This window comes from Lytechinus variegatus, chromosome 5 (assembly GCF_018143015.1).
Source record: "Lytechinus variegatus isolate NC3 chromosome 5, Lvar_3.0, whole genome shotgun sequence".
Taxonomy (NCBI): Eukaryota; Metazoa; Echinodermata; class Echinoidea; order Temnopleuroida; family Toxopneustidae; genus Lytechinus; species Lytechinus variegatus.
In genome coordinates, this window is record NC_054744.1 from 42682896 (window position 1) to 42708792 (window position 25897).

The 25897-nt window shown below is 34.5% G+C and overlaps 1 protein-coding gene across 1 annotated transcript; it reads left to right on the forward strand.

Annotated features, from left to right (window-relative positions):
• Positions 1 to 4769: 4769 nt before the first annotated feature.
• On the forward strand, positions 4770 to 25516 carry LOC121415463. Its single transcript, XM_041608666.1, has 5 exons — positions 4770 to 4785; positions 6119 to 6337; positions 14670 to 14731; positions 15495 to 15558; positions 25422 to 25516. The coding sequence occupies exons 1-5, from the start codon at positions 4770 to 4772 to the stop codon at positions 25514 to 25516; spliced, it is 456 nt and encodes a 151-aa protein (XP_041464600.1).
• Positions 25517 to 25897: the final 381 nt, after the last annotated feature.

Here is a 25897-nt window from a genome sequence, read left to right on the forward strand (position 1 = left end):
CCTCATGCTGTTAACATTATGAATATTATAGTATACTGATTGACATATTTTCTTTACTTATCATTCCTAACATTAGGAAATGCTTGGGGATGATAATATTTATCGCTCCATTTCCGTTTGTATGGTTTTATTAAAATTATTTTTCTTAAAATACGTAAAGAACTGATGATGATGATAGTAATACTAATAATGACAACAATAACAATGATAACAATAATAAGATATGATCATGCAAATGTTCTGTTTAATCTAGCAGGTTAAGTAAGAATGTAGGTTTAGTATTTCCGCTTAAGCGCCTACGAAGTTCGTCAATTATACAGTTAGTGTATGTTTTATTTTCCAGTAATTCATTATTATGATAACAGTCAAGCTTTGAATCATTCCACGAATTGACTTTCATTTAATTGAGTTCGCCCGATGACAGAGAAGAAGAAAAAGAATCAATACATATATAATTCTATATATCTTCGATTAACGCACAATAATAACAATAGGTTATTAATTTAGCTAATTTGGTACTTGGAAACCCATCACGCTGATTTTATTGAGGCATATCCTGTACTTAGCCGACACCATACAAAATAACAATCATTTCCTCAATTCAGGATCCGGTAAAAATTTTGTTGATTATATCATATCCCCCACCAAAAAGAAGAGAATATCGAATCTATATAAGTCACTTTTTACATAGATAATTTGTAGATTCGCTTGTGTTTTGGCGTTGAGATTCTGTTCTTACATTTTTTTCTCTCCACTTTTTGTTGTCGAACTGTTTATTTTTTCAAATTTTGTTGTCGAGTTTGCTTTATCACTTAAGGAAGGGTATTAATTTGGAATTGGAAGTGCTAAATGGTCATATACTTATTTGATATTGGAAAATCGCTAGGTCCACTATACATGAGAATGAAAATATCATGCATGACATTATTCGTAAAATCTCGTTGTTGTACTTCGTTTATCAAAATTTTGTTGATTAATCATATCCCCCACCAAAACATTCATTTCATACCATACGCTGACGTCACACTATTCAAGTGAGGGGGGGGGGGGGATAAAAATATAGTTCACTCCCCCCTTAACAATAGGCTCGCATTTTGTGTGTGTGTATTTGAGTTTTGTCAGACGTGTATCAATCAGATATGATTATTTACGTCTGGGACCGACCTTTAACGTCACCATCCGAAAGACGTGAGCAGGGCTCGAACCTCGAACCTCTGCATCAATTTGTAACTTCCCCACCATGCCCACAGCTTGGATTACAGGCGCACGCCACAACGCCCACATTTTGGATTGTGTGATCCTTTAAACACCAGAAAAATAATTTTAAAATGTTGGTGAAGTTTCGAAGAAAATAGATTAAATATTGAAAAAAGCTATTAGAATTTTAAGCTTTTAATTTGTGACAGTGACATTATAAACGAGGAGCCCCCTCATGTAAATCTTAATTTTCTAATAGTTCATGATGACACAACAAAAATTCTTTCAGAAGCGGATGTGAAATATTTTTTTTCCGATCTCATGCCGAATTAGTTAACATTTACAATTTGCAGGAGAAGGATTGTCATCATAAGCAGATTGCTTGAAATATGACAACCCCAGGTTAAAACTCATTGATTAATATAATACATTAATACAGCAGAATCGATATATAGTACATTTCATGAAAAACAGCAGTAATGTAATTTGAGCAATGAAGATGAAGATGATGGTGAAATGGTGAAGATGAAGGCGATGGAGAGGATGATGATGGTGATGGTCCTGATGATGTTTTAACGATGACACATCGACACAGAAATTTTACTTCAAATATTCTGATATCAACATAGATTTAACGTTTGCCTTAAATAAGTAAAGAGACGTGGATCTTTTTATAGATTCTGGTAGAGAGTTCCACAAATCAGGACCATGGTGTCTTATGGATCTCTGCGCAATAAGCAATTTGGGGTTGATTAAATACATGTAGAAATTAGAAGAGTTCCGCGTAGGGTATGAATGGATAGATGTGTTCGTAGTATAAAAATTGTGAAATGAAGTGGGATCATGTTATTTACGTATTTGAGCATAAGCAGTAAGCTTTGAAATGAATTTGTGTAATAAATAGTAAAAGTCTTTAGTTTATGGAATAATGTATTTGTGTGTGATAAATATTGCGAATTAGTACAAATTCGAATTGCTTTTTTTCTGTAATAAGTATATTGTATTAATTTTAGTTTTTGCACACGTTGCCCAAACTATATTGCAGTACGATATATACGGCAATATTAATGAATTGTATACACTCTAAAAAGGTTTATACAAAATTGGGTTAATTGGGAACATGCATGCTGGTTGGGTAAAGAGATATTTAAATTAAACCCAATATTTTGTAAATTTTACGCAATGTTGTGTTGAAATAGCCCAATATGGGGTGAAAAAATACCCAGCAAACATGCATGTTCCCTTTCTACCTAATAGTGGGTAAAATTTTACTCAGTGTTTTTAGAGTGTAGTAAAACAAGTGTAGTATGAGGAATTATGTTTTTCATTTTGTAAAGTACATCTACGTTTCTGGAGATGTCAGTAGTTATACAACGTATATGTTCATTCCAATTTAAATTTTCATCTATTGTGACACCTAAAAACTTTGTTTCTTTTTTCCAAGGATCGAACCTTGTGGAACTCCGCATTTTATTGACTGAAAGTTAGAAGAAAATAATCTAAACACTGTTACATTGTTAAAAGAAAATAATTTTGATTTACCCTGTATGCTTTTGAGTAATGTTCGCTCTGTAAAACAAAACTGATGAAGTGAAGTTTGTTGCTAGGAATGAGAAAGTAGATTTAATCGCATTAACAGAAACATGGACAGATGCGAATGTACCTCCCGATCACTTATCCATAGACGGTTATCAGTTATTTTTACAATCTAGAATCGGAAGAAGGGGGAGGAGGAGTAGCTTTGTACGCAAATAATCATTTTCACCCATGTACGTTTCCTTGTAATATACCTGATGAAGTTGAAGCGATTTGGGTCACTTTGAGACCAAGATCACTGCCACGTGAAATCTCATGTATTGTTACTTGTGTCATGTACTTTCCACCTCGCTGTCAATATCAAAATGAATATATCAGACATATTACTTCAACTATTGATATTATACTTCTACAACATCCAAATGCTGGTATATTTATAGTAGGTGATATGAATGACCTAGATGTTCAGAGTATTATCAATCTTGAAAATTTTAATCAAATTGTAAATGTGCCTACGAGAGAGGGTAATATACTAGATAAAATTATTACAAATTGTGAAAAGTTTTTCTTGCCAGTGACAACACTATCACCCCTTGGTAGAAGTGATCATAATTGTATTTTATTATCCCCTTTGCCATCTATAACACGCTCAACAAGGAAAGTTAAAAAGAGAATTGTACGTCCTATTCCTGATAGTAGATTACGATTATTTGGTCAGTGGGTCACACAAAATTCTTGGAGCGATGTGTTACAACCATCAGACCCTTCTGATAAATGTTCTTTGTTTTCCAATTCGGTATTATCTAAATTGAATGAATTTCTACCTACCAAAGAAGTAGAACTAAATGACAATGATAAGGAATGGATGACTCCAAAAATAAAAGATATGTTTATTCAAAGGGAAAGGGCTTTTCAAACAAAAAATAAAACGCTATTTCGACGTTTACGAAATAAGATAAGTAGAATGATAAGTTATAGAAAAAAATACTATTATAATACTCGTATATCACATCTCAAAACTACAAACCCAGGTGCTTGGTATAAACAAATAAAGATAATAACTAAAGGACAGGTAAACACCCCTGTTATAAGTGTAGAAGGTATTTCAGATAATGACCCTAAATGTTTTCTAAAAATAGCTGATGCTATCAATGAACAATTTATTTCGGTAGCTAAGGATCTAGAACCTCTTAACAAGAACAGATTGCCTGCATACTTGCCTTCAAATTATAAATGTCCAGGAGTTCAACAATATGAAGTATATAATGCACTTCGAAAGATAAAGATCAATAAAGCATGTTTGAAGGAAGACCTTCCACCTCGCATTTTACGTGAATTTGCTTATGAATTTAGTAAACCTGTTACTGATATCTTAAATGCATCTTTTAATTTAGGTATTGTACCATGGCAGTGGAAGAAGAGTCAGATTGTTCCTCTCCCAAAGTCACAACCCCCTACTATTACTCAACTCCGCCCAATTGCTTTAACAAGCCGTCTATCTAAAATAGCTGAATCCTTTATTGTTAAATGGCTGTTGGAAGATGTTTCTCAATGTATTGATTTAAACCAATATGGCAACATTCCTGGATTATCAACATCGCATTATCTCATCAAATTATTGCACAGTATTTTAGAAAATTGTGAGAAACCCAAATCTATATCAACTATTATTTGTACTGATTTTTCCAAAGCGTTTGACAAGTTGGACCATAATATTTTAGTTAGAAAATTAATTGATTTTAGAGTTAGACCATTTATTATTAATTGATCATTAGTTTTTTAGAACAAAGATCTCAGTGCGTGAAATATCAGAATCATTTTTCAGAAAATGTAACCATCCACGCGGAGTGCCTCAAGGCACAAAATTAGGACCCATTTTATTTTTTATTATGTTTAATGATGCTTGTCAAGAACAATCTTTGCCTTATTTCAAATACGTTGATGATCTTACACTACTAGAAAACAGAAACTTACATAAACTATCAATATTACAAAATATATTAGATGATTTATAAGAATGGACAAACAGTAATCATATGACACTAAATCCTAGTAAGTGCATGGCAATGAACATAACATTTATGAAAAATGCACCCTTTTGTGAGTCTTTGCATATCGGGGAATCAGAATTGCCTTATGTTGATACTTTAAAGATTTTAGGAGTTTATATTCAACATAATTTAAAATGGGATTTCCATATAAATGAAATGTTAAAAAAGTGCAATAAAAAACTTTATATGTTTAGATTAGTGAAAAAATATAAATTACCAATTTCTGACTTAATACAAATATACATCGGATACATCCGCCCTGTTTTAGAATATTGTGTACCTGTCTTTAATGGAAGTTTGACTTTAGACCATGTACAGAAACTAGAAAGAATTCAGAAAAGAGTTTGTAAAATCATCTTAGGTCAAAGTTATTCAACTTATAAAGATGCTTTAAAACGATGCAAACTGGATACACTTAAAGATAGACGTCAACAATTATGCACTGATTTTGCAGTTTCTATAAGCAAAAATCAACATTGTAAAAAATGGTTTCCGGAAAGGAACGTTGTTGGCATGAATTTACGCAATAAACAAAAGTATATGCAATACAAATGCAGGACCTCCCGTTTTAAACAAAGTGCAATACCATATTTCATTAACCTCCTTAATAACTCATAAAGTGTATATTTTCATTGTAATTTCATTGTATACTGTATTTTTTTTAATGTACTATTTTATCATTATTACACTATTGTTTTATGCTATACATGTTCAATTGTAATACCTTTGTAAATACATACATTTCAGCTTTTTTAGCTGCAGTATGTGTATGATTGTTTTACTGGAAATAAACCATGAAATGAAATGAAAATGAATGAAGAAATATTATTGTTAGTGATATATTGTTTTCTATCAGACAAATAACTCTCAAACCATGATAGTGTGATTCCCCGAATTCCATAATTTTCAAGTTTTTTAAGTAAAATCTGGTGGTCAAGAGTGTCGAATGCTTTGCTAAGGTCCATGAATACTCCTATTATGTGTTCTTTATTTGTCATTGCATTTGTAATTTTATCGTATATCTGTATTAAAGCCTGATCAGTTGAATGGATGCAATGCGCGATCATGCATAATATAAGAGTTTGTTATATTATTGGATTTCGCTGAAGTTTGCCCATGATTCTCTATTCTCTGCGATTCTATAAATTGATAACATCTACACCCGATGAGCCAATCTTACTATACCGTGTTATACAGCCAGTTATCTTAGTGTCTTGCTCGGACAAAGTGAGTTAACAAGTTTCATCAAATTGCTATCGACTAACTGAATTGCGGAACAAAATTCGAATCTTTCGCAACTTTTCATTTTCTGCGATATCAAATGCTTGCATAAGAGACTGACGGCATTGTGTCGAAATCTATATTACTTCTAAGGAACATTGAGTCGTTTCGGATCTACTATAACATCTCTTTTAAAATGAAAAATTTCTGCGTTTTATTTGCGTTCTTCGTCGTGATGGCCTTCGTGGGGAGGATATCGGCTGACAGGTTTACCAATGCATTGTGGGACAAAAGAGGTGTGTTTAAATCAAACTTATACAAGAGAGGGAGAAGTGTCTATCTTATTTATTATTCAGTATTTCCAAACTGTTTCAAAATAATACTATAGCCCTATTAGCTCTTCATCATTTGACAAACTAAAGAAAGATACAGGAATCCTTCCAGTTGACTATCGTTCGATAATTAGTTGTTTTATTTCTGTTTATGCTGTTATTATAGCTTGCTAGTATTTCTTGAATCATACAAGAGCATGGGGGATTTATACAATCAAGGAACAATCCAAGACATTTATCAGTATTTGTCATTTATTTCAATCCATGCGTTAAAGCTCCAGCCCATCCAAACAAAATTTGAGTTGAATATATGAAGGAAATAAATCAAGTGTATAAATTACTTTGATTTACAACCAGCCTTACATGTAGTGTTGATCTGCAAAATAATGAATACTGAATTAGATAAAGTAACAAACCAGTTCATAAATTTTCAGTTGTTCAGTTTCAGTTGTACGTATTCCTAGTAAAACAAGTTATATGCTTTGTTTCAATAGGCAGTCAAATATTTTAATTCCCTAAAGATTTATTACGCAAATAGACAAGTTCCTACGAGCAATATTTTTAGTATAATTTTCTTGGTGTTTGTATCTAAATAATGTAATGCTATTTGAAGCGATGAAATAAAAATAAGTATGTGAAGGAATCAGTTGTACGGTAGAGAACGAGTGTTTGTGGAACTATTATTTTTTTTCTTTCAAGGTTTGCCGTTGTTGACAAAGAATTCTCGAGAATATTGAGAAGGGCTATATACAGGATAATAATCTTTTCAAAAATAAAAAACCAACAAATAACCTTGTATAGTTGAAACTTTCCATCGAGTGTTAAATCCCTTTGTTTCCTTCCAAAATTAAAGTGATTTTTTTTACTATACCAGAGATTTTTTTTAATCTAGATCCTCTTTCTTAAGGGTAAAGGACATCCCCAGAATATTTAGAAATTCTACCATCTCTCCACAGGAAAAAATCATGTCTGAATATTGAAATAAATCTTATCTTGATAATTATCTAAACTTTTCGTTGTTCACTTAAAGTAAACAACGAAAAACTGGAATAATGGACTTTTCGTCGAAAGAGTATTTAGAAGTCTGCCAATGCATTATAGTACGTTTAATTTATCAACTGATTTTTTTTCTTGTAAGCATGCATCTGCACAAAAACTTTACCTCATTACCAAACTTAATTCCTTCCATCATTTAACTGCTCGTAATGTGTGTGCCATCAATTGAATATAGAATATTTTTAATAAGGTGAAAGAGAACCCTCTGTTTTAAAGCCCTTTCTATTTATATATAACCAGTGAATAAGCACTTACTTTAATTTGCAACTTCTTGTATAATATTTTCATTTTCCTTTCAAAAGATAGACTAAAAAAAGGGCGACCTAATTTTTTTAGAGCAAAAATATGTGAAATCGAGTAAAAAGACTTCTTGAAACTTTTATATGAATAATATCGATAATGTTTATCCCCTTCATAAATCCAAGCCGATTCATTTCATATTTTCTTGATTCGCTTATACGAATCTTCCTAATCGACATTAAGAAAGGTGAATTAAGAAAAATGGTGAATACATATTTTTTTAATGAACATTGATCTTCTCCGTTAATCTATATGCTTCATTCATGCCTTAGTTAACTACAAATCTCCAATATCCAGCCAAACTACATTAAAATTGTGAAGGGAACAAATAATTTCTACATTTTCTATCGAAAGTGCATCTCAGAGGTCCTTTAGAGCATCACTTACTCCTGCGCCAAATTAGATTCCTAATTATTTGGATGAATTAACTACACTTATCTTTATTTGTTTGAAACAGTTAACTATTCAGAGCTATGTCGGGTGGCTTTATTACTCGCCACAAAAATACATTTAGGGAATTCTATACCTTATTTGTCTAACTTTTTCCTCCCTTTTGCGGATCTTTTCAGATGGTTGCCAGTCATGTGGAAATAACTGTCCAGCTTTGTGTCGTAGTAAGTATACAGTGTCAATATAATAGCCTACAATTAATGAACTTATAAATAAATAAATATGTATATATAATATATATATATATATATATATAATATATATATATATGTATATATATAAATGTGTGAAGCTATACATGTACAACAGCTTTGGCAACTCTTTTATTTAAATATTGTAAAGAAATGGATGAAGAGAACAATGGTAGGCGTAGCTTAAATCAAGGTTCCCCAGAGCTATCTACCCTTTGGAAAAATTGGTTATGCCGAAAAAATGTCTCTGCCGGTAATCGAACCCGGGCCCCCAGCTTTGAACGCCGGTGTTTTAACCACTAGACCACAGAGACGGGTTAGTGGTTAGGGCGACCGAGATCCGATTGACCGTCAGATAGACAGATTTTCGACACTATACCAATTATATTTTCCTTTGTCGGGTGAAGGTGAGTTTTGAACAATGACAAGCCGCCATGCCTCAGCTGGATCGAAGCTATTGCTTTGATACAGTACACGTATGGGAGAAGAAATACAAATGTGTAAAGCTTTACATGTACAACAGCTTTTGGCAACTCTTTTTTATTTAAATATTGTAAAGAAATGGATGAAGAGAACAATGGTAGGCGTAGCTTAAATCAAGGTTCCCCAGAGCTATCTACCCTTTGGAAAAATTGGTGATGCCGAAAAAATGTCTCTGCCGGGAATCGAACCCGGGCCCCCAGCTTTGAACGCCGGTGCCTTAACCACTAGACCACAGAGACGGGTTAATGGTTAGGGCGAGCCAGATCCGATTGACCGTCAGATAGACAGATTTTCGACACTATACCAATTATATTTTCCTTTGTCGGGTGAAGGTGAGTTTTGAACAATGACAAGCCGCCATGCCTCAGCTGGATCGAAGCTATTGCTTTGATACAGTACACGTATGGGAGAAGAAATACAAATGTGTAAAGCTTTACATGTACAACAGCTTTTGGCAACTCTTTTTTATTTAAATATTGTAAAGAAATGGATGAAGAGAACAATGGTAGGCGTAGCTTAAATCAAGGTTCCCCAGAGCTATCTACCCTTTGGAAAAATTGGTGATGCCGAAAAAATGTCTCTGCCGGGAATCGAACCCGGGCCCCCAGCTTTGAACGCCGGTGCCTTAACCACTAGACCACAGAGACGGGTTAATGGTTAGGGCGAGCCAGATCCGATTGACCGTCAGATAGACAGATTTTCGACACTATACCAATTACCTTTGTCGGGTGAAGGTGGTACAACAGCTTTGGCAACTCTTTTATTTAAATATTGTAAAGAAATGGATGAAGAGAACAATGGTAGACGGTTGTTAAGGCCCTAAACCGCAAATTGCACCTAAACCGCAAATCGCCGCCTAAGCTTGTAGAAAAAAAGTTGTCTTGTTTACTCAATAGCAATGCACTCTTTGCACTCTTACATTTTCATCTTCTTCTCCAGAACGGCTGGTCCAATCTTGACCAAACTTAGTAGGAATCATCCCTATGCGTAGGGGATGCAAAGTTGTTCAAGGGATACCTGTAGCCCCCATGGGGGCCCAGGGGGAGGGCCCCCAAGGGGGAAACCCTGTAAATTTCAGAAATCTTCTTCTTCAGATCCAGAAGTAGAACAGTCAAGTTGTTTGGTGTGTAGACACCTTAATAGGTGAAGAACAAAAGTTGTTCATGCCAGTTCCAGGGGTGGCCCCCTTGGGGCCCTGTGGGGGCTTAAAATTTGGGGGTGGGGCACTTTAAGGAAAATCCTATTTTTTTTCTTCTTTTTCAAAATAGATGGTCAAATTTTATCCCATATTGATACTGGAATTGTGCTCATGAATAGGGGATGCACAGATAATATTCACATTGTAAATATGGCCCTCGCGGGGACCCTGGGGGAGGGGTGGGAGAGCCCAAAGGGGCAAGACTCTGTAAATGTCTAACTTCTAATCCAGAAGTATAGGAGTAAGTTTATTGTGTCCAAATACCTTCATAAGTGAAGAATGGAAATTATTCCTGAAAATACCTGGGATGGCCCCCTCTGGGGTAAGGGGGTGGGGTGCTCCAACGGTAAATATAATTTGTTTTGTTCTTTGAAATTCATGTTCCAGTTTTATCCCAACTTTGTAGATATGATTCTTATATGTTTGCAATGCAAATATACATGTGCTTGTAAGCTGAGGAATAAAAATTGCTCATGGCACTTCAGAGGGTCTTGCCATTGGGCCCTGTGGACCCAAGTTCAATTTAGGTCCAGTAGGATTTCACAGTTCTAATTGATGCCATGCTCCTAGTTGCACCAAGGGAGCTTGCATCAGCTGAATATCCGTCAGCTCAGGTGAGGGTTAAGCCCCCTGGGGCTCTTGTTAATAATTTCAGGGTGAGAAAATCACTTGTCAGTATTGATGTTTGGATATTTATATTACAGTGGGTTTTGAAGAGTTTTAAAGCTACACGTTCGTCCTTTAAGCATTCGTGATTAAATCTTTTAACATGAATTCATTGTTCTTCTATCTTTGTTTTTCCTTTTCTTTTTAGTTGTGTGGAACATGTAATTCACGTAATGCCTATTATAATATGTCACCGAAGTTTGTTGTTTTCATGTTATAGTTGTCTGATACTTTGTCAAAATGATGGTGTGTGTGTGTGTGTCTGTCTGTCTGGGTGTGTACCTGTTTGTGTGTTTGTGTTTATGTATGTGTGATTGAATGTATGTGTTATAGGATGAGAATAGAGAGAAAGGGGTGGACAGGGAAATTGATATAAAAGAACAAGAACGCATCAATACCTATTCTTTTGCTACTTGCTTTTATTTCTCTGAACTTGAATACCATCAGCAAACTGTTCACATAAACGTAATTATAATGACAATATCACCACAGAATTTTTTTTTTTTTGTATTCTCCCGCTAAAAAGAAGTGAAATATGACAACTGGGACTATAGTCGTGACTTTCATCATGGAATATAGCTTTGAAGTACGAATCACTTATACAGTCAATCACTTCGGATGACATGCCCTTATCGCTTTCAAAGGACAGTCACTCAATTATGAAAATATTGTTCTCTCAAGGTAGGCCACCGATTGCTGTCATTTCAACAGAATGCTAAATTTAACTTGTTTTTCTTGAATGGTGATAAAGGAACTTTGGATTTCAAATTATTTCATTGCAATAATTTTTGGCTGTTGGAATCAGGGCTGCACAGAAGTTAAAAAATGCACATGAATATAATAGTAAACCATGTTTTTGTATCTTGTTCAATACCAAAATCTCTTCAAAGAAATTAACTTTATATTGTTGGTTAATTGTAACTAAATAAACTATAAATTACTACTACTACTTCTACTACTACTACTACTACTAGTAGTAGTAGTAGTACTACTACTACTACTACTACTAGAACTATACTACTACTGCTACTACTACTCTTGCTGCCAATAATGATAATTATTGTGACTATAATGATAATGATTATACCAACGAAGGACCTTGGATGAGTGGTTTCACTCCCCTGGTAATATTTAGTATTAAAGTTTGAAAATTTTTGAAAATAAGCTACTATTACTGCTACTACTACCACTACTACTACCACTACTACTACTACTCCTACTCCTATACTACTACTACTACTACTACTACTACTACTACTACTACTACTACTACTCCTACTCCTACTACTACTACTACTACTACTACTAAAACTACTACTACTACTACTACTCTTACTGCTACTACTACTTCTACTACTGCTACTCCTACTACTACTACTACTACTACTACTACTACTACTATTTCGTACTGATTATGACTATAATAATATGAGTACATGGCTTCATTACCCTCGTAACATTTTGTATTAAAGTTTTAAAAAGATTATAATAAATATTTAAAAAAATATTTATAGCGATTCTTTCTTTATTTCCCCCCTTTCATTTCTTCCCTTTTCCTTTTCCTTTGCTTAAACCTACAGGCGTTAGATTATACTAGGGAGAATTAGGGATACACAAAAAAAACACCAAAAAAAAAACACCAAAAAAACCGGCACTATGTACAGCCCAAGTTGCCCAACTCCCGCCATAACCAAAAGTCCAAAACCAACAAACAAGAAGAACAATAATGATAGCCTTTTAGGGCCCCATGGGAGACCAACTTTATGTTGAATGAGCACCCTGGTAAAATATTCAAATAAATAAATAAATACGTGTATCAACAACAACATTTCTCATAAAAATGAGATCAGCGCCCTAGTTCTAATTCCTCACTCTTCAACCGCTATCCTTCTGCGATTTATGTTTGCCGCCCTCTGTGTTCACGCCTCTTACGCGCGCACGGTCCTTGTTAATATTCTACATGCTTAGGCGGCAATTTGCGGTTTAGGTGCAATTTGCGGTTTAGGGCCTTAACAGACGTTGCTTAAATCAAGGTTGCCCAGAGCTATCTACCCTTTGGAAAAATTGGTTATGCCGAAAAAATGTCTCTGCCGGGAATCGAACCCGGGCCCCCAGCTTTGAACGCCGGTGCCTTAACCACTAGACCACAGAGACGGGCTAGTGGCTAGGCCGACCGAGATCCGATTGACCGTCAGAAAGACAGATTTTCGACACTATACCAATTACCTTTGTCGGGTGAAGGTGATATATATATATATATATATACCTTCACCCGACAAAGGAAAATATAATTGGTGTAGTGTCGAAAATCTGTCTATCTGACGGTCAATCGGATCTGGCTCGCCCTAACCATTAACCCGTCTCTGTGGTCTAGTGGTTAAGGCACCGGCGTTCAAAGCTGGGGGCCCGGGTTCGATTCCCGGCAGAGACATTTTTTCGGCATCACCAATTTTTCCAAAGGGTAGATAGCTCTGGGGAACCTTGATTTAAGCTACGCCTACCATTGTTCTCTTCATCCATTTCTTTACAATATTTAAATAAAAAAGAGTTGCCAAAAGCTGTTGTACATGTAAAGCTTTACACATTTGTATTTCTTCTCCCATACGTGTACTGTATCAAAGCAATAGCTTCGATCCAGCTGAGGCATGGCGGCTTGTCATTGTTCAAAACTCACCTTCACCCGACAAAGGAAAATATAATTGGTATAGTGTCGAAAATCTGTCTATCTGACGGTCAATCGGATCTGGCTCGCCCTAACCATTAACCCGTCTCTGTGGTCTAGTGGTTAAGGCACCGGCGTTCAAAGCTGGGGGCCCGGGTTCGATTCCCGGCAGAGACATTTTTTCGGCATCACCAATTTTTCCAAAGGGTAGATAGCTCTGGGGAACCTTGATTTAAGCTACGCCTACCATTGTTCTCTTCATCCATTTCTTTACAATATTTAAATAAAAAAGAGTTGCCAAAAGCTGTTGTACATGTAAAGCTTTACACATTTGTATTTCTTCTCCCATACGTGTACTGTATCAAAGCAATAGCTTCGATCCAGCTGAGGCATGGCGGCTTGTCATTGTTCAAAACTCACCTTCACCCGACAAAGGAAAATATAATTGGTATAGTGTCGAAAATCTGTCTATCTGACGGTCAATCGGATCTGGCTCGCCCTAACCATTAACCCGTCTCTGTGGTCTAGTGGTTAAGGCACCGGCGTTCAAAGCTGGGGGCCCGGGTTCGATTCCCGGCAGAGACATTTTTTCGGCATCACCAATTTTTCCAAAGGGTAGATAGCTCTGGGGAACCTTGATTTAAGCTACGCCTACCATTGTTCTCTTCATCCATTTCTTTACAATATTTAAATAAAAAAGAGTTGCCAAAAGCTGTTGTACATGTAAAGCTTTACACATTTGTATTTCTTCTCCCATACGTGTACTGTATCAAAGCAATAGCTTCGATCCAGCTGAGGCATGGCGGCTTGTCATTGTTCAAAACTCACCTTCACCCGACAAAGGAAAATATAATTGGTATAGTGTCGAAAATCTGTCTATCTGACGGTCAATCGGATCTGGCTCGCCCTAACCATTAACCCGTCTCTGTGGTCTAGTGGTTAAGGCACCGGCGTTCAAAGCTGGATCCCGGGTTCGATTCCCGGCAGAGACATTTTTTCGGCATCACCAATTGTGAAATACGAGTCGCTAGTGGACGCACATTTTTGTTCTTTTGCGGATCAAAATTCAAAAGAATATGTATAATATATATATGTATAATTAAGGCATCAAATTTGAGGCTTATCTCATTAGATATTAAACCATCATGTCACTATTAATACGAATGACCTTCTTCTGATCATGCGCAGAATGGAACTCCGAACTGGCTTATGCCTTGCTTGCATAAAAGAATTCCGACGATATTAGGCATATAATATGTATTCATGTATGTAAGGGTGTATGTATGTTTTATTACACATTTTTAATATTTTTTAAATTCCTTTCAGCTCTATCTGGTAAACGGTCAAGAAGTCAAAACACGGATACTTTAGAGAGAGATCAGCTTATGGTAATGTAGATTTGTAGCAATTTAAGGCAAAAAATCACTATGACATTTTAACCTTTAGGTGAAAATAGTCACAGCTCAAAATTAATTATTGTTGCTGCTTTGCCTGAGACTAAGCGAATTCAAGCCAGTCACAGTCTCAATATCTTAAGCAAAATTTGCAGAGACAATACTGTGTCACTTGACAGACACAAAACAACATGGTTATCAAATACTAACAACCGTTAAAACTTTTAAAAATTTGAGTTAAATGTGTGCCTGTTTCTAGAGAACATTGGATATAAGTAAATGGGGGAATTGGATGTTTCTGAAACTTAGCAACTCTTTTCCTTTGTATTTTCTTCTTAATTTTAGTACAGTCTCAAGCAGGTCCATATTGAAATAATTTAATAAGAGTTGACACCTTGTTTTTGCTTTTTTCTTTGGGGGAGGGGGTTGTGGATAGGGATAATTTAGGTCATAGGCGGGGACTTGCCGAGGGTGCCACACCCCTTGAATTTCGAAATTCGTACTGCAGCCTGTGAGAAAGGTTCGTTTCCCCCAAACCAAAGTTCTTACGTGATCACCGCGCATGTTTCTTGCCCATAAAAAATAACAATATAACTCATTATTTTGCTCGCACCTGCATTTATCCAGTAGGGTGTCCCCACGACCCCACACTTCCCATATATCTAAACCTTTCAAAACAGGGAAAAACCAACCATTAATCCATACGTAAGAGTGGTAATATGTATTGGAAATAATAATCAATTCTTATCTATCGCAGCAAATGGAACCCCAGTGCGTCCTTGATAATCTCTTTCTTTTGATGTCACAAGAGGAACAAGCCAGTATTATTGGGGTAAGTATAGGTGAACAACATTGTAAAAGCATTTATATGAGGGGGGAGAGGGAGGGGTCCCCTATATCGTATCACAATAGACGACCAAACGACTTTGAGTTCATATACTGTGATAACATGATATGACGGTAGAAATAAAACGTGAAAATTCTTGGTACATTAGCGGAAGATTTTGTCCATTCGTATTTTTTCAGAGAATTATTGTTGCAACGGGTTTTTTCTTTTTAATAAAGGACAAGTCCACCCTAACAAAAAGTTGTTTATTTTTGAACAGTTTCAAATTCTGTATGTCCTTGTCTAACACCAGTTTCCATTGTTTTAAAGAGTTGTCTCCTATGTTATCTCCTATGTCAATTTAAAAAAAGTTTCATGTTCTTTGTGTTGCATGCAGCTGAATATTTTTTTATTTCTTTTTGTCTTAATTTCAAACAGAAGTTGGTGGAATATCTTTGATCATAGATCTTCGATTATAACGACTGAGCAGCTGTACTTCTGCGAGAAAGAAACACCTTGATCTGTTTTATTAATCAGATGAAATTTTTATTTAGTTGGTTACTCCTGTAATTACTTATATCTTAAAATAAAGAGTGAAATTCAACAAGCAAAACGCTGACAATTTCATCAAAATCTGGTAACAAATAACTAAGATATTGAAATTTAAAGTTTAGCAACATTTTAGGAAATTAGATATACGCGCTGTCATGAATATTCACGAGGGTGGTTGATGATGTCATGTCCTAACTTAACCTTTTCTTATGTTATCATGAAAGTTCATCTGTGTTGGTAAAAGATAAAGATTTTGTTGAACTTTGTTTCACAACACAAAAAACAGAAAATAACGAAGAGTTACCTCGAAATTACGTCACTAAGGTCAAATCGGGTCACATCGCTGACGAAGGTTGCAGTTAGCAGCCGAAAATATTTTGACTTGATATTCAGAAGAATATCATATTTCCCTTTTCTCCTTTTTCTTTTCCCCTATTTTTAAAAAATTAGGTCGTGAATTTTTTTGGGGGAGGGGGCTAGGCGCATGGCCCCATTCCCCCGATCTGTACGTCAGTTGTGTTGAATATGTCTCCCTTTTTACAAGATAAGTCGCAGGAATAAATATCTTCTGCACTAAATCAATTTTTAATCCATTTTTTGTTCAGTCTTGGTGAAAAAACCGGTAAGAATTAATTCCTTAAAAAGCTGTGTGCGCTATGGACGCATAGCTTAGCCTGGTAATATAGGAGCGCCTAGAGCACCTAAAAGGTGGATATGTGGGAAATGTAAATACCCCTATATCCCTTTTAAAGAATTATAATTTCATAATAAATACAAAAGAATAAATGGATATATTGCGTCGTCAGCTTATTTATTGGATATTCATGGGGGCATGCATCGAATTGTTTCACCGAAATAATACAAAGCTTTAAACTTTCATAACTTTGTTATTCCATGTCCGATTTTGATAGGACTGTCAGTTTTTGTGTGATTATTTTTGGTCTGTTAAAATCATATTATTTACATGTTGTCAGCTTGAAGAACCCCTCCAAAGATTCATGTTTGCAAAGTGTATTGCTGGTTACGAATCTCTCTCTTTATTCAATGTGTTGTGTAGTTTCGTAAATGTTTTATGTAAAATTTCATTAAATATAAAACCTCGATTTTTGTGAGGATTTTTTATTTGTTGGGTTCTAGTCGAGAATCTTTAGATTGTTACGTTTCCATTGCAATTATTAAAAAGTTTGAACTTAATTTCTTGTTGGATATACCAACTTCAGGATCTGCAGCTTCTGCCTGTACACTGTCATACGCATTCGTCATTTTTCTAAGAAAAACTTCATGCGGAAACAGATCGTTTGAATTCCAAATCAAAAATATTTTTATCCTTTTATTTATTTGAGCCATTTTGTTATAATTATTATTTTGAGAAAATAATTGTATTCATATTATTCCAATCTCGAAGTGTAATATATAGGCAAAGCTACGTTTTCTGATTTTGTTTTTATGTCATTTAGCGCATTTTATTTTGATTAAATATTTTTATTGCTGTACACATAAGGACTGCCAATTTTGTTGTTAGATGCATATCTGCATTAATTGTTTGAAGCTACACGTTTTCCGTAACGATAAAGCCCTAGCCCTATAATAATTACGTTGATGGTTGTAATATTGTATGTCAGTCATATCAATCACTTGTATAATTTTATCATTCGTATAGCAACCAGATCGGCAATATTTCTCTCGTGTTTATATCCACAGAATTTTGAGCAAAATCTCACTGCCGGATCCAGGGGGGGGGGCACAGCCGGCAGTGTGCCCCCCCCCCCTTGAGAGGCACAATCAGAATTTGTAAATATGCCGTTATAACTCAAATGTGCCCTTTTTTTGCTTGTGAAATAATCCCTGTTAAACCTAAAACAAGGGGTAAAATCACTATGACCGGCCTGTAATCAAAATAAAATTTGAGATTAAGTAAAATCTTTATTGCTTTGTACATGTAATAAAATCTTTTACAACTCATTGGGATTACCGCCAAAATAAAAATTAAGCGGACGTGTTTTCCGTCAGAGCTTAACCATCATTTTGAATGTCATTGTGTCACACAGACTTTTTTTTATATATGAGGCATTTTAATTGGTCCAAAACTTTGACCTTTAATGTTTTTTTTTTGGGGGGGAGGGGTTACAAATTGATTTTCATATTTTTGTATGTGGCATTTTCCACAAGACACAGTGAACCACGGGAACCTTTGATGACGTTGAATTTTGTCTGGTTAAGTTCTGTATTGAATAAAAGATATATCCCTTTGTCATATTTTGTGTTTTCATGTGGTGTTATTTATTTGGAAGAGAAAGGGGGAGATAAATATGTTGGAGAAAAGGATCTGAGGTAACGGAGAATAAGAATTGGGAAGAGATGATGAAGAGAGACGGGAAAACAGAGAAAAGGATGGAATGGGAGAGAAAATAATATTTAAATAGGGCGTGGAACGGTGGAAGAGATGTTGGGTTCTGATATAGAGAAGGAGAGAGAGGAAGAGGGGGGAGGGGTGAAGGGAAGACAATAGAAATGCTAAAGGTGAAGAGAAATAAATCTGAGAAAATGCGTGATATTATTAATATGCTGAATAGAATATTGATTATTCTCTCTGTCTCCTTCCACCCCCTGTATTTTCTCTCTCTTTCTCAGTCTCTGTTTCTTTCTATAATGTTGGGAGAAATGGTAGAGGAGAATATATAACCTAACAAATAATTACCCCCCCCCCCCCCTATTCATTTCTCTTGCTTTCGTCACCGCTCTCAATTCACCACTTTCTCTCAATTACCCTCACATTTCTAAATACTCTTCCCTCAAAAGATGCTCATCCTTAACCCCCCCCCCATCCTCCTCATTGATGATAATATCGTAGAAAAATGAAAGCCCGGGTTCGATCCCCGGTCACGGAAATTAATTTAATTACTAGTGCTCCTTTATCCTACATTCAAATAAATGGAAATGCTATACGCATTATTGTTTTCTTCACTTTTCTCAAAATCCTAGATTTATTACACAGATATTCGTCATAAGGTCTAATGCCCGTATCATGTTGAAAAGGGCACACACTTTTCATAACTGAAAGAAAACGATAAATCGAGGACACACGTTTTTTTTTATTTATCTTCCTCACTATTTGCTTACATGAAACTTCAATAGTACCTTGATTTTACAATTGCATATGAAATATCATGAAACAAATTCGAGAGAGGGAAGAGAAAGTAATGGTGGAAGCTTGCAAGAGACAGGTCCCCAAACAAAGTCACATCAAATTAGTCATGTACATTATATTAGGCAAATTTACATAAATTTCTTAGAATATTTTAATGAAGGTCAACTTGAATTTTACGTCTTGTCTTTAAAGTTTAATCATACCATTTTCAGCTTTACAATTCGTATCCAACATGGACGGTCAAGAAAAATTTAAAAGGTAAAAGGGTTCCCATCTACTTTAATAAGTGTACATGTATAGAAGATTATAATCTAGTTATCATTGCTCATTCGTATACCACGATCTACTTTCTGACAAGAAAAATATTCTTTGTAGATTAAAAACATTAAATGGATGCTATTTTTTTTATAGAACAAGTTGAATCGATTACCATGTTACCAGATTCGTAAGAAATTACATCGTTGAGGAGAAATCGAAACGATTTACATTCATATTGCTCATAAATCCATTGTATTCATGGAAACATTTAAGTATGATGAAGCATAATATCAAAAGAGAGGGACGAAATATCCTCGTTGATGCTGTTTAGTATTGAAAGAGATCAACGCAAACTTGACGCTAGGGCAACATATCTCCAACCCCAAGATTCATTTAGTAATTTGGAACCCCAAATTAAATTGTGTACCACCACAGGGGCATGGACCATGTTTAAGTGCTGTGACAGGACTTATCTTACATATCCTAAGATTTTTGTCATTTTTTTTAACTAAAAAAATAATTCACAGGTTGTTAACTTCATTTTTAAAATGTTTGTATATCATTCATTCCTAGAGGCTTATTCAATCTGCTGATCAGGTTAAGTTTTTTTTTGTTAGATTAAACAAAAAGATAAACATTCTATAGCCGACATTTTCGATAGGTGTACGTTGTAAATGAAGCGATGCAAGCTGGCACCTCAAAGAAGCTGGATGAATGTCTGTTGTGAAGAAAATTGATAAAAATAATTATTGCACTTTGACATTCAATTAGAAAAGAACTGCATAAAAACAGAAATGCTAAAGTTCTAAATTCATCCCCTTTAATCACTTATCTTCAGCGCTGTATGAGTGACTTTTGGGTGCTGGTATTAGCTCATCAGATGCTAAAAGTATAGCGTCTGATCATTGGAGCCTACATGTATATGTACATTCAGCACTTCGGAGTGCTGATTTGTCTAGTTCAAATTTGAACTAGACAAATCAGCACTCCGAAGTGCAGTCACTATACACGCTCTTTATAAGAGCTAAATTAGCACTTCATTTTTTAGAGTGAAATATTAATTCCTATATTCGATTCAACATATCTTTTCATTATAATTTTCTAGCTTGGTTTATTTCATTTCCTTTTAATTTCAAACGTAAACAAATCAGAAATACAGAAATAAAAATCAATGAGAGATAACAGTCTGTATTTTTTTATAAGGAGAAAATATAAATAAATTTTTAATGTAATTACAACTGGGCCCGTATTCCCTAAACGAGATAAGCATGCTTAAGTAAAAAATCTTAGCATTTTGTCTTATATTCTGTCTAAGACAAATTTCTTAGCCAAAACGCATATTCCTTAAAGAATTGGCCAAGAATTTTGTCTTAGAATTTGGCTAAGAGTTTTTGCGCGACTAAGACAGATATAGGATGAATGGTTAAGTAACTTTTCTTAAAACTGTATTCCATAAATACAACATGGCTAAGAATTTTGCCCTAAATTCAAGACAGATGTGAGTTGTCTTAATTGTTTTAGTTTCAAGGGAATTTCGGCCCACGCCTTTTCTTTGTCCTGAAATGTGATACGTGAATTAAACTTGCGTCTCAAGATCTCACATAAAACGCATATAGACTTTTTACCGCGGAGCAGCTGTTACGTTCGCTACTAAAGTTGCGTGACGTTACAATTTTCTCATGACGTCATAGAATTTGAGACTTTGGCTAAGCCATATCGTCTGACTTGAGACAAATGTCTTAAAGTTTACAAAATATCTGTAGGGAAGATTTCTTAGACAAGAAAAATGCTATGAAAATTTTTTCAAACTAAAGCAAAAACCTCATTCGTTTATGGAATACGGGCCCTGGAAATGGCGGAGGCCGACCAAAAGACCAACTCACCCACTATCTTCAATGTGTGAAGGGCGCCTATACATACTGATGATGATAAAACCATTTTTAAAATATAATTTCGGGGTGAGTTGATTTGGAGTCCACTCAGTCCATAAAAATTGATAACAAAAAATAGTACAGATATAATGGATTAATAAACAGTAACATTCTTTATAGAGAATGCCTTTTTTCTCGTGGATTTTTTAGGGGTGTGTGTTTGGGGGATGGGTGTTTCGTTAGCCCTTTCATTTATTTTTCTCCTACTCACGTCAATAATTATATCCTGGTCTTCTGCAGGCATCAAGCTGAAGATCGTGTCTAGATAACATTTCGTAGCTGCTTTCTGTAAATATAATAACGACAATTGTGCATGATAATGATAACGATAATAACAAAGATAACAGTAAAATAAATGATGATGGAGATGATGAACGATAATAATAATTCTTCTACGTCTTTTTCTTCTTCTTCTTCATATACTTCTTTTTCTTCTTCTTCTCCTCCTCCTCCTCCTTCTTCTTTTTGTTATTGTTGTCGTTATTATTCTTCTTCTTCTGTTTCAGATGATCAGTTCATTTGAATCCTGAGTAAATTCTGATATTAACATTAACAAAAGTAATCAGCTACTCAAGTTGCTTTTTTTACTGATACAATACGATCACTTATTTTGCCATATAGACTCTGTGCATCAAATCAAAGATGTGTGTTGTTTCCTTCAAGATTGCTCTTTGTCTTATTTATCTTATCAATGGGTAGGAAAGATATATGATGCTATTATTGTCCTTAAAAATAAATCATTTATAGAAAACAGGTTGTTGTATTTTAATTGTTCGAAATTTACATTACCTTGGTAGTAAAAGAACTGTATGTGGAATCCATGTTTTTAGTACTTTCACGTTTCGCAATTATAGCTGGATCAAAATAAAAGATTAAAAAACATAATGAATTTGCATGGCTGTCATGAAGTTAAACTTATATTACCCCGGGTGTATGTTGTTTCATAAAATGTTATATGGGCTAAATCACTTTAATTTTTATTTTCCTCAGCTAAACATATAATGATCACGAAATAACGTCAACAATAGTGAGCTAAACATGTTAATAAATACACCACCCTTGATTCACGCCTGTGCGCGCAATGATTGGTCCAAAGAACATCACGTGATTAGATTCAGTGCAAATTCAAATTCAATTTGGCAATGATTTTCTGACTAATAGAATATATATATCTAATATTGGAAATTTTATAATGTTTAGGAGAACTTCCCGGTTTCTCGTCTTTCTTTGTGAATTAATTCGAGAGCATTTTCCCATTTTGGACAGTTAAAAAAGTGTAGGCCTAAACGTATTACACGCTATGTCCCCCACAAAAAAGAGAGAAGGTTTTCGTTTAAAAGTTACATTTTAGATAAACGGGAGAGTTATCCTCAACCTTCAACGTTTTTGCCGATTTCAAATACTCAAATGTAAACTTATCAATTGCAACTTGAAAATCATAATTTTATTAATCTGATTAATAATCTTGCATTAAGAAAATGTTTCAACGTGGTGTAAATTTATACACGCTACATGGTAAATACTTACAATTACACAGGGGTGGGCAGCTAGGACACTTTGAACAAAGTTTCTGAAAACTTCCTGTGGATTGGTTAACACATAGACATTATATTAAGAATAACAAACAACATGTATGTTATATGTATGATCATTTGAAGGCAATGATGATGCTCACAGTCACGCACACCCCCACCCACGCGCACCCTCACCCTCACAACTAAAGGTACACCCACATACACACACATGTAAATGTGCATATACTCTATTTTGTGTGAGTTATCAGCAATGTTGGTCGCTCAAGGAGAGTCACTGAAAAATCATCCTACCGTATATTTATCTGATTTATCTGGATAAAAAAGTAATTGTTTGAATTTGAAAATTTCTTCAAATTCGCATTATCAAATCGTGCCATTTAATTGATTTTTTTTATATTTTCGCTAAGTTTAAGCAAAGCGGGGGGTATTGAAAAGATAAAGAGATTTGATGATGCCACTCAGTGATAAATTTGGTAACTTAGAAGCATGTAATTAGATCGCGACAAGTTTCAATAATGATCATCATACAAGATTTCCATCGTCTTCTCACATTTTTGGTAATAAAAAAACACAATATGAATTGTGAGTGTATAATGATGGCTATTGTTTATCAGTGAGTTAGAGGAGCGGGAGGGGGAAGGAGGTTGGGACAAGGATGACTGGGTTTAGATAAAATAATTTGTTCAGGGCTTCAGCTTTTTTGTGTATTTTGCAAAAAAAAAACTTTACGTTTTGTCTTATTTTGGCACTCGAATAGAATAGGAATATCTCTTCAAGTGACAATATGTTGAGCTCACGACATAGAGAGTTTATATAATTTTTTTAATTTTCATTATATATCATTATCATTCTGTTTGTAAAGTGAAGTTCAGCCTAATAATAATTTAATTGATAAGCGCCGATAGAGGGTTAAAACTTGCAAATATAAAATAGTAAGTATGCCATACTATCATCTAGTTCATCTTACACGAAATAACATTTAAGAATCGTTCTGTTATTTATTTTGTTATTTGCCAATTAACATGATATTGTGTTAAAGAAACAATATTGATTTTGCTGTTTGTAATTTTTTTATGTCAATGAGTTAAGGTTATTGTTAAATACAGACCACTGAATACAAGAATATGAACAAAACATAAATATCAATCACTATTTCCTTATTTAAAATCCACTTCTAGTGAAATTATCGATGTTAACCATGTTAAGTGTGGCTTTCAATTTATTCACAAGCAACTTGACATTGAATGGACAAGATCTTTTATCGACGCCTTTCCATTTCAGCAAAGTGCACTATACTTAAAATTTCAGCAACACCAACTTTGTTTTGATAATTTGCGTACGTGGGATGCTCCATAGGATATTCCCATCACACACGCACACACTCACACCCATTTGGATTTTGGAATGAAGAGAAATACAGTATCCACTTAACAAAAGCTTTAAAACTGGCAATATTTAACCTGAAAGCATTAATGTAATAGCTTTTTTCTCGGTTATTAATATTTCATATCCAAATATTGAAGACGAATTTCTTCTAAAATAAATTTAGGAATAGACGACAATCTTACGTCACCGAAGATGTCGTTTGAAAATATTCTTATTAGGAAATTATTGAAGTTGTGAGAACCATAAAGCATTTTGAAAAAGATGTTTACACCTTTCAAGACCAGCGAATACAATATATCACATCGTTTTTGTCATGCGAGCAAAAAATTATGGATTGTCATGACGATGCTCGGCGAATAATTCGTATATTGACAGATGGCTTAATGCAAAAGAATAACCGTGACTATAATGAGTAATATAAAGAAAATATTAAAAAATAGGATTTTGATATATCTTCTCCTAAACACAGCTTGTTGCAATAAAGAGCTTAACTAGGAGGAAAAAGCAACTTGTGACTGAAGGACACAACTACAGTGCGTATAAAAAAAAACGGGACAGATTTGAAAAGTCTAAAAAATTTGTTTCAAATTATTACATCTATATTTTGATGTTAATAAATGCTTTGATATCTTATCTTTGAAATGCAATTAAAAAAAATATTTTGTTTATGTTTGAGCGAACATGGGACGTTTTTGTCGGGGGCTCAAAAAGAGGCTTGCGCCAAAAGGGTAGAAATGAGAAATTTAATGATTAGACTTTTGGCCAATCAGCAGACCTCCTCTTAATCTTTTCATTATTTTTGCCATAATTTTCAAATTATGTTGTCAAATTTCATTTGCAAATTTATTTATTTACCTGAATTATTTTGTCTTTCATGTAAACTTCTTTTACCTTTGAATTTTCCTTCATAGAATAGAAGACTTTTTGTCAACCCAATTAAGAAGATTTGCATTACTAATTTAGAGATTTTGTAATTATTCAAATCCTTTTATTTTGTGAAACAAATTATGTAATGGTACTTATAAAAGACATGAATTTTATTTTCAAGGGGTTATTAAATCCTTCGCCAAGTTGAATTATGTGCTTGGCAGGACAAACATGAAAGGACTCGTGTCGTTCAACGGCAATGGTGTAGCCTATTGAGTCGATTTTGAAGGAGCAAGATATGGCAGATCGGGTAAAATATATTAAAAAGTTGTGAAGCGAGCAAGGAAAAAAAATCCACTTTTTATTAAATTATCCAACTTCGTGATTTTGACATAATATTCATAAAATGATGTATTTCACTTTCTATGTTTTTTGGTTATTTTCCTTTCCACTTTTTTTCTTGGTCATGATTTTTTTTAATTCATTTTTTTAAAGGGGGAACATCCCAATCCCCCCACCTATCAGTATGCCATTGTTCAAAGGAAGCATTACCTTTGTAGCACACAATGAAAGGATTTGAAAGGAAAAAATCATAATTTGAAACAGAAGTTTTATAGACTTCAAATTTGTCCCGTTTTTGATACGCACTATAACGTG